Source organism: Cherax quadricarinatus, chromosome 2 (genome assembly GCF_038502225.1).
Source record: "Cherax quadricarinatus isolate ZL_2023a chromosome 2, ASM3850222v1, whole genome shotgun sequence".
In the NCBI taxonomy this organism is placed as follows: domain Eukaryota; kingdom Metazoa; phylum Arthropoda; class Malacostraca; order Decapoda; family Parastacidae; genus Cherax; species Cherax quadricarinatus.
Window position 1 is genome coordinate 56341219 of NC_091293.1, and position 18010 is coordinate 56359228.

Here is an 18010-nt window from a genome sequence, read left to right on the forward strand (position 1 = left end):
CCAGCTGGCGTGTATTAGACGTGTTAAGTCACTTGTTTACTCTTGAACATCGGCAAAAATTTAACATTTCGGCTACTTTGAGCCGTTTCAAGCCATTTTCAGTACTAAAACCAATCAAAATCATCTCTGTTTCTGTAATATATCTTCCATTCTATCAAATGAGACCAAGAAATCGCAAATACAACTATAAAAAACATACGAAAAAACACTGCAAAGTCGCTCTTTTAATAAAAAATTATGGTCTCGGTTTTCTCTCATTATGTAATGTGTGCTGCAGGATTTGTTTTATGTGGTGCACATATACCACATAGATGTATTCTCTCATATCTAGGCCCAAATTTACTGCTCACAGCTTATCAGAGTGAGCTGAGCTAATGTCGTAAATCTACGGTTTGGACCCACAACGTAAAGCCATAGATCTATGGTACGGACCCTGAAAGGGTTAAAATAAAGGATTTTATACATACAAATAAAAAACGATTACATATGTCATTAAGAAAAGAACAATTCTCAAAGAAATAGCCCCCTCAAGGGAGGCTGTTCCTTGATATTGGTGAGAGGCTCTTAATCCAAGGAACTGACCCTGCCCTCTCATCCCTTAAATCAAATGCCTTCCATCCCCCAGGCACTGTGGAATCTCGGCAGGTTTAGTGCTCCCCCACGAATTTAATAATAATAATAATAAAAAAAGGTGGGGGTCTGAAAGCAACCTCAGCTGTCAGAAAGAAAAATTGTACAGTTGAACAGTACACTTGAAAAATTATATAATTTTTGGGGAGAAAAGGGATAATAATCTTTTAGTGTTTGTAAACCTATACCAACATTTTCTGTCTATTATACCCGAATAATCCAAGAAAGTAAAGGGATAGATGGATGATGAAATTCAATAGAAGCATGGATTTCATAGCACACAGAGAATGGGATCTGGAGCAATTATTAACAAAAGACTGCCAGATGAGGATTATATTAAGGCAGTACAGCACTATTATGAGAAGCGTGTGCGCTACAGTGCTAATAACCGACAGATAGATGCCTGTTAAAATCTGTTCATAATTACATTTAAAACAAACTTTATATATGCGGCAGGATTGTGGCATCAGCACATCAGCTAGTGCATTTAGCTCACACACTGAGGTCTGGAGATCGAATCCCCAGTATGGCTGGAAAACATTAGGATGTTTCCTTAAGACACCTGTTGTCCTGGGTGTTAGTCGACTGTGTGGGTCGCATCCTGGGACAAAACTGACCTAATTTGCCCAAAATGTTCTGCATAACAAGTGGCTTTCTATATAGTAGTATGTCACTGATGCCAGCTAGGCCTGTATACCTTGTACATGTACTTATAATAATATAATTATTTCTACATGATATTATTATTATTATGTAGTGGGACTGTGATATATGCAGCAGGATAGTGAAATCTGCAGTGTGATTGTGGTATCTGTATATTATATGGAATAGGAGTTTAGTGTCTTCACACTGTATGCAGTGGACTGTGGTATCGTCACATTACATGCAATGGGACTGTGGTATCTTCACATTTTATGCAGTGGGATTGTGGTATCTGCACATTATATGCAGTTGGATTATGGTATCTGCACATTACATGCAGTGGGATTGTGGTATCTGCACATTACATGCAGTGGGATTGTGGTATCTGCACATTATATGCAGTGGGACTGTGGTCTCTGCACATTAAAAAATCTAATCATGGTACAAAATCAGAGTGGAGAGCTTGTCAGCGAGAGAAGGAAAGAGATGATGCATGATAACCACTGCAATCATTAGTGTACATAAGAAAGCTGTTGGTCATTACTGTCACATTTGTAAACTAAACAATAGAATACAGTATAATAAAAACTTTTTTCAAAACAGTGTTAGGTTGCTAGAATAGGATCCAACAAGTATATGTAACAACCAGTGGAAAATTTCAATATATGAAAAACAGAAAGACAAAGACCATAAGCATAGTACTGCTGCTACAAATTATTTAATATTATATAATACCTTAATAGATACTTTTGAACTACACAGATGATAAAGGAAAGACTGCCAATAAACTCTTTTTGTACTTACCCATGTTAGTAGTGGATACATCTATTTCTACATTCAGAGGTTCAAATTTTTGTCTTGTGTTTCCAGAGTTACTACGAGAGTGACTCTGTCTTTGTTGTTGTGCATGCAATGGTGCTTGCTGTGACTGCTGCTGCTGCTGCTTGGGCTGCATCTTATCTGCAAATGTCACAATACTTAGCCAAAAGAATTTTTATATGAGCAACTTATAAGCTGCTGCTTATTAAATAAAGCTGACATTTTAAATAAGGTTTCTATTTGACCATTCATCCACAATTCTTGCAATTACCATAACCCACTACCATCATCATCTCAATTACCTTAACCCACTACCACCATCTTCTCCAATTCATTCCTCCTCCATTACAATTTATTCATTCCAAACTTTTGTCATGTCTCACCCAGTCTTACCTCAGTCACTAGTCTGACTATTGCCAGTATCCCCTTTTTAATCAATTATATATATGTGCGTACTGTGTATGTGCATTTACTCATCTATATGTGGTTGCAGAGGTTGATTCACAGCTCCTGGCCCTGCCTCTTTGTTGGTCACTGCTAGATCCACTTCTGTGTGCATGCAGATGTGTGTGCAGGTGTATGCATATGTACTCACCTAATTGTGGTTGCAGGGGTCGAGATTCAGCTCCTGGACTCCAGTGATTATGTATACGTGTGCAAGACAAATCATGGGGGATGGAAATCCGGTGAGCTGAAGACTTCCATCCCCTGTGGCTTGTCTTGCATTGTTAAGATCACCTGTCTGCGATTGTATTGCACGTATATGTGTACGAGGCCTGGTCTCCGACCGGGCTGTGGGGGCGTTGACTCCCGAAACCCTCTCCAGGTAAACTCAAGGTATGTATGTGAACGAGTACGTATGTGTACAAGTATGTATGTGTACGAGTATGTATATGTACAAGTATGTGTACAAGCATGTATGTATATGAATATGTACATTTATGAGAAAGCATAACTATGTATGTGAGTGTATGTGTATGCTTGTGTACATATGTTCAAAAAATAAATATCATACCAACCTATAATATGAGTAGCAGAAGTAGCTGTTCTTGTAGAAGGTAAGGTTAGATTGGAAGCTGAGGTGGAACTCTTGGAGGAGATTTCAAACTCAAATTGAGTTTCCAGGGCACACAGCTCTCCAAGGATGGTGTCTAATTCAACATCTCCAGAATCTTTGGTGACAGATGCAAACAAAATTAGAAAAGCTACATAACAAAACTTTTATATTAAAATTTACTAAATAAAAATCAATGCATCAACAAGCTGAAAATGAGAAATTATTACATTGTTCCATCACTGAAATTCTTGAATACCCTTCAACCCTTTCACTGTTTCCCGTGTAGGTTTACTTTACTGATGCCAGTGTCGCTCTCTTACACCTATGTTTTAAGCACTATGCCTCAAATATGCTGCAAGTGGTAAATTTTAGCCTAGACAGGAGAGAATGGGTCTATGTGGTGGGTGTGCACAGCATGAAAAAAAAATACCCTTCTCACAGTGCATAATTGGAATAGCAAACTCTGAAAGAGGTGTTTTCTAGAGTATTTTTTATGGCTTTACTGACTGTTTCTTGGTATTGGCTACAGACCAGAAGTAGCTTGAAAGAGTCTTCAAAGTGGAGGAATTTTTTTTTTCTTTTTTTGCGATTTTCCTGAGGAAGGGTCGACCCTCCCCCCCCCCCTTCATTTGTTTTATGGGATTTGAATGGGTCTACTTCAAATATTGAGATGACCTAAACCAAGACCAATCATTCTTCGTTATATTTTACTTAAGAAATAGTGCAAAATAAATTTTTTATGCGAAGGCAGATTGAAAATGGAGGGCAAATGTTATACAGTCAATGCCTAGGGACGTAACTAACGAATGAAGACAAGGTTGTTTTAATGGTTGGAATGCCTGCAGTGTTTATTCTGAATACTTTGCAAACTGAAATTTCTAGAAATTGTATAAAACTGGCAAAATTACAAAGTTATGAAGTTCCTTGTCCTCAGTAAAACGAACACTTAGAAAATCCTAGAGGGATTAATACCAAACTTGCACACGAAAATCCCTCCCTATGAAAGCAAAAGACTCGGCAGGAGATGCAACATTCCCTCAATGAAAAGAAGGGGCACCATGAGTACATTGAGACAACACAATAAGTGCCTGGGGCCCAATACTGTTCAACTGCCTCCCAGCATACATAAGGAGAACTACCAATAGACCCCTAGCTGTCTTCAAGAAGGCACTGGACAGGCACCTAAAGTCAGTACCTGACCAGCCAGGCTGTGGTTCGTACGTCAGTTTCGTACGGCCAGCAGTAACAGCCTGGCTAATCAGACCCTGACCCATCACAAGGCTTGGTCTCAGACCGAGCCATGGGGGCACTGACCCCCGAAACCCTCTCCAGGTAAACTTGGAGTTTACCTGGAAAGGGTTGCTGCCTTCGACTATACAAACAATATGCGACTAGCTGACAAGTGTGACATGCAAATAAGGTTCACTGATTGTGTGCATAGGAGTCGCAAGTGGTACATTAGTATTTTTCCACCTTGTAGACAATGCAATGCTCAATGCCTTCAACATGTACAAAATAAAGACTGGAAAATGACTATGCTATGCAGAATTCACCCTCAGTGTCATAAAGCAGATAGTAAAAAAGCAGTGCTACACCTGTACCTGCCCCTTAATTTAAGGAGGGGTTTGGGATATTGGCAGTTTGGAGGGATAAGTTGTGTATCCTTATATGTGTATGCTTCTAAACTGTTGTATTCTGAGCACCTCTGCAAAAACTGCGATAATGTGTGAGTGTGGTGAAAGTGTTGAATGATGATAAAAGTATTTTCTTTTTGGGGATTTTCTTTCTTTTCTGGGTCACCCTGCCTCGGTGGGAGACGGCCGACTTGTTGGAAAAAAAAAAAAAAGACTATTTACACTACTAGTCAAGAAATTCTGATTTGTTTGCTAAACAAGGCTATAATAACATTTACCTGGACAATTAGTGACACAGTATTTACAACAAACCTCCAGTCACACAATATTTACTGTATTTTATTAGTTAATATTTAATTCTAATATAAAATTTACTACAATGTCCTTTAAATTTAAAACTTTTGATAATTACATTTAGCAAAGGAATTACTGTAGCTGGTTCTTAACCCCTAAACTGTCCAAACATAGATCTACGTTTTCACTGCTAGCACTCCGAATATTTTTATTTATTTTTTTTTTTTTTTTGTAAAAAAAGAGGGCAAGCACTTGCTGAGATATAAGGCCATGAAGTTGGCGCTGAATGCTCAGGTGACGGGAAAAATGGAGGGCTGCCGCTCACAGAAATGTTAAAAATATATCTTTTCAATTCTTTTGTAATTTTCATAGCTTTGATGTTATGATGATAATGTTTTAATTACACAAATACCACCTGGTGGTTAACACTTACACTCACTCACCCATTTGACCATAAACAGAAATATCAATCTCAATCTCAAAATAATGAATCTTAACTAGTCATAAGTTGGCCTGTTATACTCCAATACTGAAACTATGTATAGTGCCAAAACAAAAGCATTCACATTGCTAAACTCACAAACTAGTATTTAGTCACTTAGCCATAATACCAACTTACCTCATTTTAAGTCTGCCCGAAATGCCTAGCCATGCTAGGTGTTCTAGTGGTACACTCTGTAATTATTTTACTACATGTAAACCACACAATAACCAAATTCTGTAAACTCAGCATTGTAATCCTTATAGAGAATAAACTTTGAATTTGAATTGTTGTCGAGACACAAATGTTTGGTACGAAATTATCATGCTGTCAAACATGCAAGTTCACACTGCTAGATGAATTTGTACACTTGGCTCAATCACATACTATTGTCTACAGATATATATACAAGGTATTTACAGGTCCCACTTATGTTTCTAGAAGTTCAGGATTGTGTGATACTCCATTGAGCATGGATTCATACAGAGTACCACCCCACATTGCTGAGACATGAATCGTGTGTCCTTCCACTGTTGGGGTTGCCTTGTGGTGTTAGCACACACAGCACACTTTTTCTGAGAATACTTCTTTTTTGGAGTACACAGTATCTGCATCAGGTAGTAACAGTGAGTATTTGCTCTGTCACACTCCCCTGTGGTTGTGATTGAGGGACAGGGCACACTTAAAGTGCAGGCATTGTACTTCCCATTTCCAGGACTCAAGTCCGACTATATGAAAATAACTGGTTTTCCTGAATCCCTTCACTAAATGTTATCCTGCTCACACTACAACAGATCGTCAGGTCCCAAGTACCATTCGTCTCCATTCACTCCTATCTAACACGCTCATGCACGCTTGCTGGAAGTCAAAGCCTCCTTTACCCCCTCTCTCCAACCCTTTCGAGGACGACCCCTACCCCGCCTTCCTTCCCCTATTGATTCATATGCTTTCCATGTCGTTCTACTTGATCCATTCTCTCTAAATGACCAAACCACCTCAACAACCCCTCTTCTGCCCTCTGACTAATACTTTTATTAACTCCACACCTTTTCCTAATTTCCACACTCCGAATTTTCTGCATAATATTTACACCACACATTGCCCTTAACCCTTTCAGGGTCCAAGGCCAAAATCTGAAGTCACGCACCAGTGTCCAAGAAATTTTGAAAAAAAAAAAAATTATTTTTTCTTACAGAATTAAAGAGCATATTTTTGTGAAGTGGACGTGTCAGCGGATGGGTCTATGAAAGATGAGGTGAATCATAGAATTGATGAGGGAAAAAGAGTGAGTGGTGCACTTAGGAGTCTGTGGAGACAAAGAACTTTGTCCTTGGAGGCAAAGAGGGGAATGTATGAGAGTATAGCTTTACCAACGCTCTTATATGGGTGTGAAGCGTGGGTGATGAATGTTGCAGCGAGGAGAAGGCTGGAGGCAGTGGAGATGTCATGTCTGAGGGCAATGTGTGGTGTGAATATAATGCAGAGAATTCGTAGTTTGGAAGTTAGGAGGAGGTGCGGGATTACCAAAACTGTTGTCCAGAGGGCTGAGGAAGGGTTGTTGAGGTGGTTCGGACATGTAGAGAGAATGGAGCGAAACAGAATGACTTCAAGAGTGTATCAGTCTGTAGTGGAAGGAAGGCGGGGTAGGGGTCGGCCTAGGAAGGGTTGGAGGGAGGGGGTAAAGGAGGTTTTGTGTGCGAGGGGCTTGGACTTCCAGCAGGCATGCGTGAGCGTGTTTGATAGGAGTGAATGGAGACAAATGGTTTTTAATACTTGACGTGCTGTTGGAGTGTGAGCAAAGTAACATTTATGAAGGGATTCAGGGAAACCGGCAGGCCGGACTTGAGTCCTGGAGATGGGAAGTACAGTGCCTGCACTCTGAAGGAGGGGTGTTAATGTTGCAGTTTAAAAACTGTAGTGTAAAGCACCCTTCTGGCAAGACAGTGATGGAGTGAATGATGGTGAAAGTTTTTCTTTTTCGGGCCACCCTGCCTTGGTGGGAATCGGCCAGTGTGATAAAAAAAAAAAAAGAAATTTTTGTGAAGGTAATAAAACAAAAAAACTTAGAATCTGATCAGTACTTACCGAGATACAGTGCCAAGAAGTTTGTAGAAAATGATGTGGTGGCGGCAACATCGACGAATTCCACATACGCGTATTATATTATTTTGTTGTTTTAGTTTTTTCTTTTCTTTTCCAATTTTTTTCTATTCCTACTAACATTTGGGGCCTGAGAGACCAATACTGTATATAATGTATATATATAAACTCACTGTATTGAACACAATAACCGCACTAAAGTTATCATCATATTATTGTTTACCACTGTTGTTTATTACAATAAACATGCACAAATATTGTATAATACTAATGTTCTATCATATATTTACATATTTACAATCACTGGACATGGTTTTAGAACTGCTGGAGCTTGTGGAACTCCTTGAAACAAGGCACCATGCACAGAGGCACCTTACATTCCTCACACATAAACCGAGTGTCTTTGCGTCTTTGTTGCCGTCGTTTTGTTTGTGCACAGACAATGCATCTCTTCTGAGCAAATTTCTTTTGAGTTGAAGGAAGCTGTATTATGAAATGATCACCTTCTCTTCTCAAACGCTTGGGTATATTGTGATGAATTCGAGGACCATGTTGTATTGCAGGTGTTGTTACCTGGTACTTCATTATGAGTTGTCTGACAACAGACAAACAAAATTCACCATACGGTGGTCTGTTACCAGTCTTTATTTGGTACATATTATATGCATTCAGCATTGAAATGTCCATGAGATGGAAGAAAAGTTTCATGTACCACTTGTAACTCTTACGAACACAGTCAACAAAACCAATCTGCATGTCACACTTGTCAACCAAGCGCATGTTTTGTGTATAATCAATCACTGTCACTGGTTTTCGAATACGTTCATTAGTCACTCGATCAACTTTCCCACTGTCTTGCATTTCATTACGGTGAATGGTTGTCAACAATGTGACATCTCGTTTGTCATGCCACCGTAATGCCATGATGTCATTGGCAGTAAACACCTGCACGTCATCACCACGAACACCTGCGTTGAGCCTGGGCATATGTTTACGATTAGAACGCACTGTGCCACACACATCTGTCTTGTTCACTCGCATGAAATCACTGAGTAATGGGCTTGTGTACCAGTTATCGGTATATAATGTATGGCCCTTACCAAGATAAGGTGCCATCATGTTTCTCACTACGTCACCTGATATACCCAATAACATCTTGGTATCTTTCAATGTTTTACTACCCGTGTATACAACAATATCCAACACCAGGCCACTGTCACAATCACAGAGTACAAACAATTTTATACCAAAGCGGTTCCTCTTGCTCGGTATATACTGCTTGAATGACAGTCTACCTTTGAACAAAATCAAAGACTCGTCAATTACAAGATTCTTGAATGGATAAAAGTATATCCTGAACTTTTGTTTGAGATACATGAAAACATTTCTAATCTTGTATAACCTGTCACTTCTGTCAGGCCTGGTTTTGTCAGAGAAGTGCAACATACGTAACAGTAAGATAAACCTGTTCACTGGTATTATTTCACTGAAGGATGGGGTACAAATTAGCCGATCTGTGGACCAGTATGCTTTTATATTATGCTTATAGACGTGAGGCATAAGCATTATTGTTGCAAAAAGCAAATACATTTCTGCAAAAGTCGTCTCTTTCCACCTGTGTAGTCTTGACTGTGGTGATAAGATCGTATTTGCCATGGTGTACTGAAAATACTTATTACTTTCCCTGACAATAATTTCCATCAATGGCTGGTCAAAGAATAATTCAAAGAATTCCAGTTCATTGGCCGTGGTTCCAAGGGGACAGGTAGGTAGAATTCCACTTTGCGAGTCATCAAAGTGGTGAGGGCTGGGAACAAAATTGGGATTTTGCTGCCAATCCCAGATACGGTTTGCTGGTGGATACTGGACATCATAGGCTGGTTGTACGGGTGGTTGTGGCGGGCTGGTGGGTGACGCTCCGCTTTGTCCTTGAACTGACGAGTCAGCAGCGTGGGTTCCCACGTGGCACAGCGAGTCACGCATGGCGGTGCCACTACGACCACCAGCCCCACTAACACCATCCACTGATGTCTGTGGCCCATCCATGCCAAGTGTAGCCACATCATCCTCACTATCACTACCTAAAACGGGTGTAGGGCCACGGGATGTACTCCGGGATGTACTCCGGGATGAACTCCGTCCCCTGGGCACAGCATAGGGTACACTACCCGAGCGCATGCGGCGGCGAACATACCGACGCTTCACTGGTGAATATGTTTCCTCACTATCACTACTCGAATGATCGTCGAGCGCAATAAAATCACAATCCACGTCAGAATCATCGTCATTACTGAAGTCAGAGGCCAGGCCACGGGAAAATATTAGTTTTCTCTTACATTTAGGAACACCCGACCATGAGTCACGAGTGCCCACACCAGAGGTAGAAGGTCGAGGATCGTCGGGGTTTTCTGCACTATTATCGATATCCTGGTCATTATTTTCGGTCACTAACTGATCAAAGCCGTAGAATTCGTCTTCATTTCCACTTCCATCAGTGTCAGAACTATCAGATAGGAAGAGGAGAGTCCCAATTTTCCGGGGAGTGAGAGCTGACTTGCGACGAGACATGGTGAACAAGGGTGACTGAGCCGGCGTTCCCACAATGCTATGCAGGCGCCTAGATTTTTTGTTTATGGCGCACACCCACGGCGCAGACCCATTCTCTCATATGTAGGCCTATGAGCGCTTTCGCGCTAAATTTGACGGCGCTAGAATTTTGGCGTAGATCTACGGTTTGGACACTCACCGACCAGCCGTAGATCTACGGGACGGACCCTGAAAGGGTTAAACAGGACATCTCCACTGCCTCCAACCGTCTCCTCGCTGCTGCATTTACCACCCAAGCTTCACACCCATATAAGAGTGTTGGTACTACTATACTTTCATACATTCCCTTCTTTGCCTCCATAGATAACGTTTTTTGACTCCACATATACCTCAACGCACCACTCACCTTTTTTCCCTCATCAATTCTATGATTAACCTCATCCTTCATAAATCCATACGCTGACACGTCAACTCCCAAGTATCTGAAAACATTCACTTCTTCCATACTCCTCCTCCCAAATTTGATATCCAATTTTTCTTTATATAAATCATTTGATACCCTCATCACCTTACTCTTTTCTATGTTCACTTTCAACTTTCTACCTTTACACACATTCCCAAACTCATCCACTAACCTTTGCAATTTTTCTTTAGAATCTCCCATAAGCACAGTATCATCAGCAAAAAGTAACTGTGTCAATTCACATTTTGAATTTGATTCCCCAAAATTTAATCCCACCCCTCTCCCGAACACCCTAGCATTTACTTCCTTTACAACCCCATCTATAAATATATTAAACAACCATGGTGACATTACACATCCCTGTCTAAGACCTACTTTTACCGGGAAGTAGTCTCCCTCTCTTCTACACACCCTAACCTGAGCCTCACTATCCTCATAAAAACTCTTTACAGCATTTAATAACTTACCACCTATTCCATATACTTGCAACATCTGCCACATTGCTCCTCTATCCACTCTATCATATGCCTTTTCTAAATCCATAAATGCAATAAGAACTTCCCTACCTTTATCTAAATACTGTTCACATATATGCTTCAATGTAAACACTTCATCTACACATCCCCTACCCACTCTGAAACCTCCTTGCTCATCCGCAATCCTACATTCTGTCTTACCTCTAATTCTTTCAATTATAACCCTACCGTACACTTTTCCTGGTATACTCAGTAAACTTATTCCTCTATAATTTTTACAGTCTCTTTTGTCCCCTTTCCCTTTATATAAAGGGACTATACATGCTCTCCGCCAATCCCTAGGTACCTTCCCCTCTTTCATACATTTATTAAACAAAAGTACCAACCACTCCAACACTATATCCCCCCTGCTTTTAACATTTCTGTCATGATCCCATCAGTTCCAGCTGTTACCCCCTTTCATTCTATGTAATGCCTCACGTACCTCCCCCACACTTACATTCTGCTCTTCTTCACTCCTAAAAGATGGTATACCTCCCTGACCAGTGCATGAAATTACTGCCTCTCTTTCTTCCTTAACATTTAAAAGTTCCTCAAAATATTTCTGCCATCTACCTAATACCTCCATCTCCCCATCTACTAACTCCCCTACTCTGTTTTTAACTGACAAATCCATTGTTCTTAACTTGTTTAACTCACTCCAAAATTTTTTCTTATTTTCATTAAAATTTCTTTACAGTGGCTCTCCCACTCTATCATCTGCTCTCCTTTTGCACTCTCTCACCACTCTCTTTACCTTTCTTTTACTCTCCATATACTCTGCTCTTCTTATAACACTTCTGCTTTCTAAAAACCTCTCATAAGCTACCTTTTTCTCTTTTATCACACCCTTTACTTCATCATTCCACCAATCACTCCTCTTTCCTCCTGCCCCCACCCTCCTATAACCACAAACTTCTGCCCCACATTCTAATACTGCATTTTTAAAACTATTCCAACCCTCTTCAACCCCCCCACTACTCATCTTTGCACTAGCCCACCTTTCTGCCAATAGTCGCTTACATCTCACCCGAACTTCCTCCTCCCTTAGTTTATACACTTTCACCTCCCTTATGTATGTCTAAATGAAGAGGGTCCACATCAACAAAGAGGAAAACATCTCGTTGTTATTGTAACTGCTAATCCCTTAGTTGACACACGATCTTATTAAAACCAGCTGCTTTCCATAAAAAAAAAAAAAAAGGTTAAGCCAAAGCATAAGCTTTGACCATCACTCAGTCAATCCCTAGCTGCCATTCTAGGATACAGACATCAAGTCCAATGACAACCCACTGAACTGCAACCTCCCCATCTGTGTTCATAAAAGTAGGCATTGCTCTTCCACCTCCAAAAAGCCTGCAAACTGGCTTTCCTGAGTACCTTTATAAATACAGTAAACTCTCTCATACTGCACTTCTTAATATCATGTCCCTATTTCTTTTTTATATACTGTATATTCCTTCACAGTTCTGATTCAGCTTTTATGCCATCAAGTTTTAAAAAGGTGGCTCAGGTATGAAGGAATTTAAGGTAGAGTAGAATTCTTTCTCTACTTTTTAGCATATTTTAAAATGAAAATTTTATGTTATGATGGTCACTGGTATTGTATTAGCCTTGCCTATTTTCTCTGGCAGGAACACCCTCCCCATTTTCTAATGGAAGGAATACATGGTGTACTTCATCATGGTATATTTGGTATACAATATAATAAAAAATTAGTGGACACTGTGTCAGAAATGCACTATTATGTCCCCCATACATCCCTGCTCACTTTGTACAGTGGACCCTCTACCAACGATGGCATCGATTAACGATAAATCCGACTAGCAATACATTTTAACGCAAAAATTTTGCCTCGACTAGCGCTAAAAAACTCGACCAACACTATTCGTTCCGTCTGAGAGGCGTCCACTTCTGGCCAGTGTTTACAAGCCAGCCAGCCACCGCGGTCACTTCCAAGCATACAATCGGAACATTTCATATTATCACAGCCTTTTTAGTGATTGCACCTGCAAAATAAGTCACCATGGGCCCCAAGAAAGCTTCTAGTGCCAACCCTACAGCAAAAAGGGTGAGAATTACTATGGATATGAAGAAAGAGATCATTGCTAAGTATGAAAGTGGAGTGCGTGTCTCCAAGCTGGCCAGGTTGTACACAAAACCCCAATCAACCATCGCTACTATTGAGGGCAAGAAAACGGCAATCAAGGAAGCTGTTCTTGCCAAAGGTGCAACTATGTTTTCGAAACTGAGATCGCAAGTACTCGAAGATGTTGAGAGACTGTTATTGGTGTGGATAAACGAAAAAGAGATAGCAGGAGATAGCATCTCTCAAGCGATCATATGTGAAAAGACTAGGAAGTTGCATGACGATTTAATTAAAAAAATGCCAGCAACTAGTGGTGATGGGAGTGAATTTAAGGCCAGCAAAGGTTGGTTTGAGAGATTTAAAGGGAAGGGAAGTAACCCCGGAAAAGGACTTGTCACCTCAAGTCCTAATGGAAGGGGATTCCCCTTCTAAACACTAAGACCATCAACACTCTCCCCTCCTCCCATCCCATCAATCATCACCTGATCTTCAATAAAGGTAAGTGTCATGTAACTGTGCATGTCTTCTTCAGTTTGTGTGTATTAAAATTAATATTTCATGTGGTAAAAACAATTTTTTTTTCATACTTTGGGGTGTCCTACATGGATTAATTTGAGTTCCATTATTTCTTATGGGGAAAATTAACTTGACTAACGGTAATTTTGACTAACGATGAGCTCTCAGGAACGGATTAATAGCGTTAGTCGAGGGTCCACTGTACTACTCTGTAATCTATCTATACTTCACCCATGGTATGTGTATGTCGGGGGATCAATAACAGTTTAAATGTTGTTACTCAGCAAAACTCATCTCTCACAATAATTATTCATTGAGGCTCCAGCCAACACATACTGTGCATCCTTTATTCAAAAGTTTAGTTAAATTTTTTTAATGTTTAAAATGTTCACACTTTCTACTATGCACACTATGTCTGCAGTTCAATCAGTTCACACTTTAGTCCAGGGCTTAAGTTCCATCTGGAGAGTTGCAAGAGAACACATGCAAATAAAAGACCAACAACTTGCAATTCACTGCTTGAAAATGCCAAAAGTTCCCCATCTGCCCACATCTTTATTAATATTGTTAAAAAGCACTTACTAAATCCCACATAAATGTTATATCCATTACATCTCTGTAACTTAGATTTTTACCACCTAAGTTTAACCACTCCATAAAATGCATGTCACTGAAGTGATGTAATGTAATGTCAATGTAATTTATTTGTAATTTACTGATTCTCCATTAGCAACCTACCTCGTTGTACTTAAGATTATAATGAACTACCCAAGCTATACTAACTTAAATTACATACTAGGCCTAGATACAAGCAAAATGTCAGCCTCATGATTAGTTTACAAGAAATGCATCTACATAATTAGTGACTTTCTTCTGAGCCTTAAAAAGCATCACACTGTATCAACATTATAATAAGATAATTTAAAAAATTCAATCAATACAAAGGTATAACTACTGTAACTAATCTGTATGGCTCATAAGAAAAAAAAAAATTTCATATCAATGTAAATTTAACTTATGATAACCCAATAATGTCAAGGAATGACTTGCAACCCTTGTTAGGAGTGTCTAAGCCTTGCATCCAACTAGGTCTAGTAAGGTAACATTGAACCTTCTACACACATTTCTAGATCAACAGGCAATGGCATCTACAATGTAAGCTGTCAATACTATTATTTCTAATAAGAAATTTAACAATTTTTTTTTTTTTTGTGGAAAAGTACGTAACCCTATTTTTTCCCATGTTAATTAAAACATACATCATGAAACAAATCACAGAACTGGTAGAGTTTGAACCCATGGTAAATGAGTGCTAAAACTCACAAGCCAGTGTTAACCACTGGGCCAGCTGACTCAAATAAGATTCATCCAACTAGGTATATTTCTGTACACCATAGAGAGGTTAGCATGGACTGTTTTGTGATTTGTTTGCAGTCATGCTATTACCATTTTGTGAGTCATGATATATGTATCACAAATTTACATATAGAGCCAATTTTAGGAGCAAAAGCTGTGCAATATATAAGAGCCTACTGTATTAATGCTTCCTCTGGACATCATGTAAGAGCCCACTGTGTTAATATGTTTCTTCTGGACATCATGTGAGCCTAGTGTATTACTGTTTCCAGTAGTCACACTAACTCCCACAAGCCACTCACTCAGATATGATCTAACATACAGTGGTGCCTCGAGTTTCGAACAGCTCCCAACTCAAACAATTATGTAAGTGTACTTTTGTAAGTGCTTTGTAAGTGTATTTTTGGGGGTCTGAGGCAGACTAATTTAATTTACATTATTCCTTATGGGAACAAGTTCATTCAGTATCAGCACTCGAACAGCCTTCTGGAATGGATTAAGTTTGTAACTCAAGGTACCACTGTATTTACATGCTTGCTGCACATTGAAACCAGAAATGCTCTACATAACCAAGGGCTTTCCACATATACTATTAACCCTTTCAGGGTTTCGGCAGTACTAGTACGGCTTACGCACCAGGGTTTTTGACGTACTAGTATGCCTAAATTCTAGCGCCCTCAAATCTAGTGAGGGAAAGCTGGTAGGCCTACATATGAAAGAATGGGTCTATGTGGTCAGTGTGCGCAGTATAAAAAAAATCCTGCAGCACACAGTGCGTAATGAGAAAAAGAAAAAAACTTTGTGTTTTTGGATTAAAACAGCGACTTTGCACTGTATTTTTGTATGGTATTTATTGTTGTATTCTAGTTTTCCTGGTCTCATTCTATAGAATGGAAGACATATTACAGAAATTGATATGATTTTGACTGATTTTACAATGAAAAGTACCTTGAAATTGAACTCAAAGTAGCAGAAATGTTCAATTTTTACCAAAGTTCAAAAGTAAACAAATCATGCTAAGCGTCCAATATTTTTACCAAAGTTCAAAAGTAAACAAATCATGCTAAGCGTCTAATATTCTTTCACAAGTGCACCGATATTATTTATGCCATTTTTTACACTAATGCAGTAGTCTGCATAACAGTAAATCTTCTATTTTTTGTGAGAATAAAAATTCAAAGTGGAAAGCAAAAGAATGTAAGAGGGGCATTGGGACATGACTAATGAACAGAGGAAATGTCATTTTAGTGCCAGGAATGTCTTTCTTGTTTATTCTGGACCCTATTTGGAAATTGGCATCTTTTGAAATTTGTGTGAAATTGGCAAAATTGCCAAATTCTGACCACTGTATTGGATAGTTGAAATTGGTAAATGGGTGGTTTCTTGCACTCATTCGATAGAAAAAATGGAGTTCTAGCGAAATATTCATGATTTTTGTCGACGAGTACAGTGGAATTGGCCAAAAATAGAGCTCAAAGTGGGCAAAATCGCCAATGCGTAAACATGGTCGAGACAGCTAACTTCGCGAGAGCAGAATTCCGTAAGTTTTCCATCAAATTTCAAATTTTTGGTGTCATTATGATCGGGAAAAGATTCTCTATCTTTTCATAAGAAAAATACATTTTTTTTTTAAATTTGGTCGACCCGTAGAACAAGTTTCTGAGAGGGTCTGTCAACCCTGAAAGGGTTAACTGTAATCTAATTTTGTAAAAACTATGTACTGAATCATGTGGAAATGAAGTATTTATTTATTTTATTTACAATACAGTACATATTTCTTTCAAACCTTCTTTACAACCCTTTCCCCCCGTCCCTTCAAACATCCACAAGTGCAAACATTCACAAGTGCAAAGAAAATGACAGGATGGATAATGAGAACGTTCAAAACAATGAGATACCAAGCCAATGATGATCCTTTTCAAATCACTTGTTCTCTCTAGGCTGGAATACTGCTGTACATTTACATCTCCGTTCAAAGCAGGTGAAATTGCAGATCTAGAAAGTGTCCAGAGAACCTTTACTGCACGTATAAGTTCTGTCAAGCACCTTAACTACTGGAAATGCTTGGAAGCACTTGACATGTACTCGTTGGAATGCAGGAGAGAGAGATATAACATAATCTACAACTGGAAAATCCTAGAAGGAATGGTCCCGAATCTGCACACAGAAATCACTCCCTACGAAAGTAAGAGATTGGGTAGGCGATGCAAACTACCCCCAATTAAAAGTAGGGGCACCATTGGTACACTAAGAGAAAACACCATAAGTGCCCGGGGTCCCAGACTGTTCAACAGCCTCCCACCAAGCATAAGGGGAATTATCATAAATCCCTAGCTGCCTTCAAGAGAGAGCTGGACAGATACCTAAAGTCAGTGCCGGATCAGCCAGGTTGTGGTTCGTATGTTGGACTGCGTGCGGCCTGGGTGATCAGGCCCTGGTCCACCGGGAGGCCTGGTCGTGGACCGGGCCATGGGGGCATTGATCCCCAGAATAACCTCCAGGTAGACTCTAGGCAGGTAGGTAGACCACCTTCAATTCACTATCATGCCATCTCATTTCTTCATTCTCTGCATAATGTTCATATAAAACATTCCCTTTGCCCTCTATCTCCTTGCTACATCATTCAAAGACCATGCTTCCCAGCCATCTAACCCTTAACCCTTTCAGGGTTCAAGGCCCAAATCTGGAGTCACGCACCAGTGTCCAAGAATTTTCAAAAAAAAAATTTGTTATTTTTTCTTATGAAATCGTAGAGAATCTTTTTGTGAAGGTAATAAAACAAAAAGTACGAAATTTGGTGGAAAATTGACGAAATTATGCTCTCGCGAATTTTGATGTGTCAGCGATATTTACGAATCGGCGATTTT

The 18010-nt window shown here is 39.6% G+C and overlaps 1 protein-coding gene across 6 annotated transcripts in view; it reads right to left on the minus strand.

Annotated features, from left to right (window-relative positions):
• pico overlaps positions 1–18010 on the minus strand; it is a 571549-nt gene that overhangs the window by 49902 nt on the left and 503637 nt on the right. For all 6 annotated transcript variants that reach the window (XM_053784277.2, XM_053784363.2, XM_053784200.2 and 3 more), the window contains 2 exons: positions 3111–3263; positions 2077–2232 (listed from right to left, as the gene is read on the minus strand). In XM_053784277.2, the coding sequence (XP_053640252.1) occupies positions 2077–2232; positions 3111–3263 (309 nt within the window). The remainder of the gene's footprint in view (positions 1–2076; positions 2233–3110; positions 3264–18010) is intronic.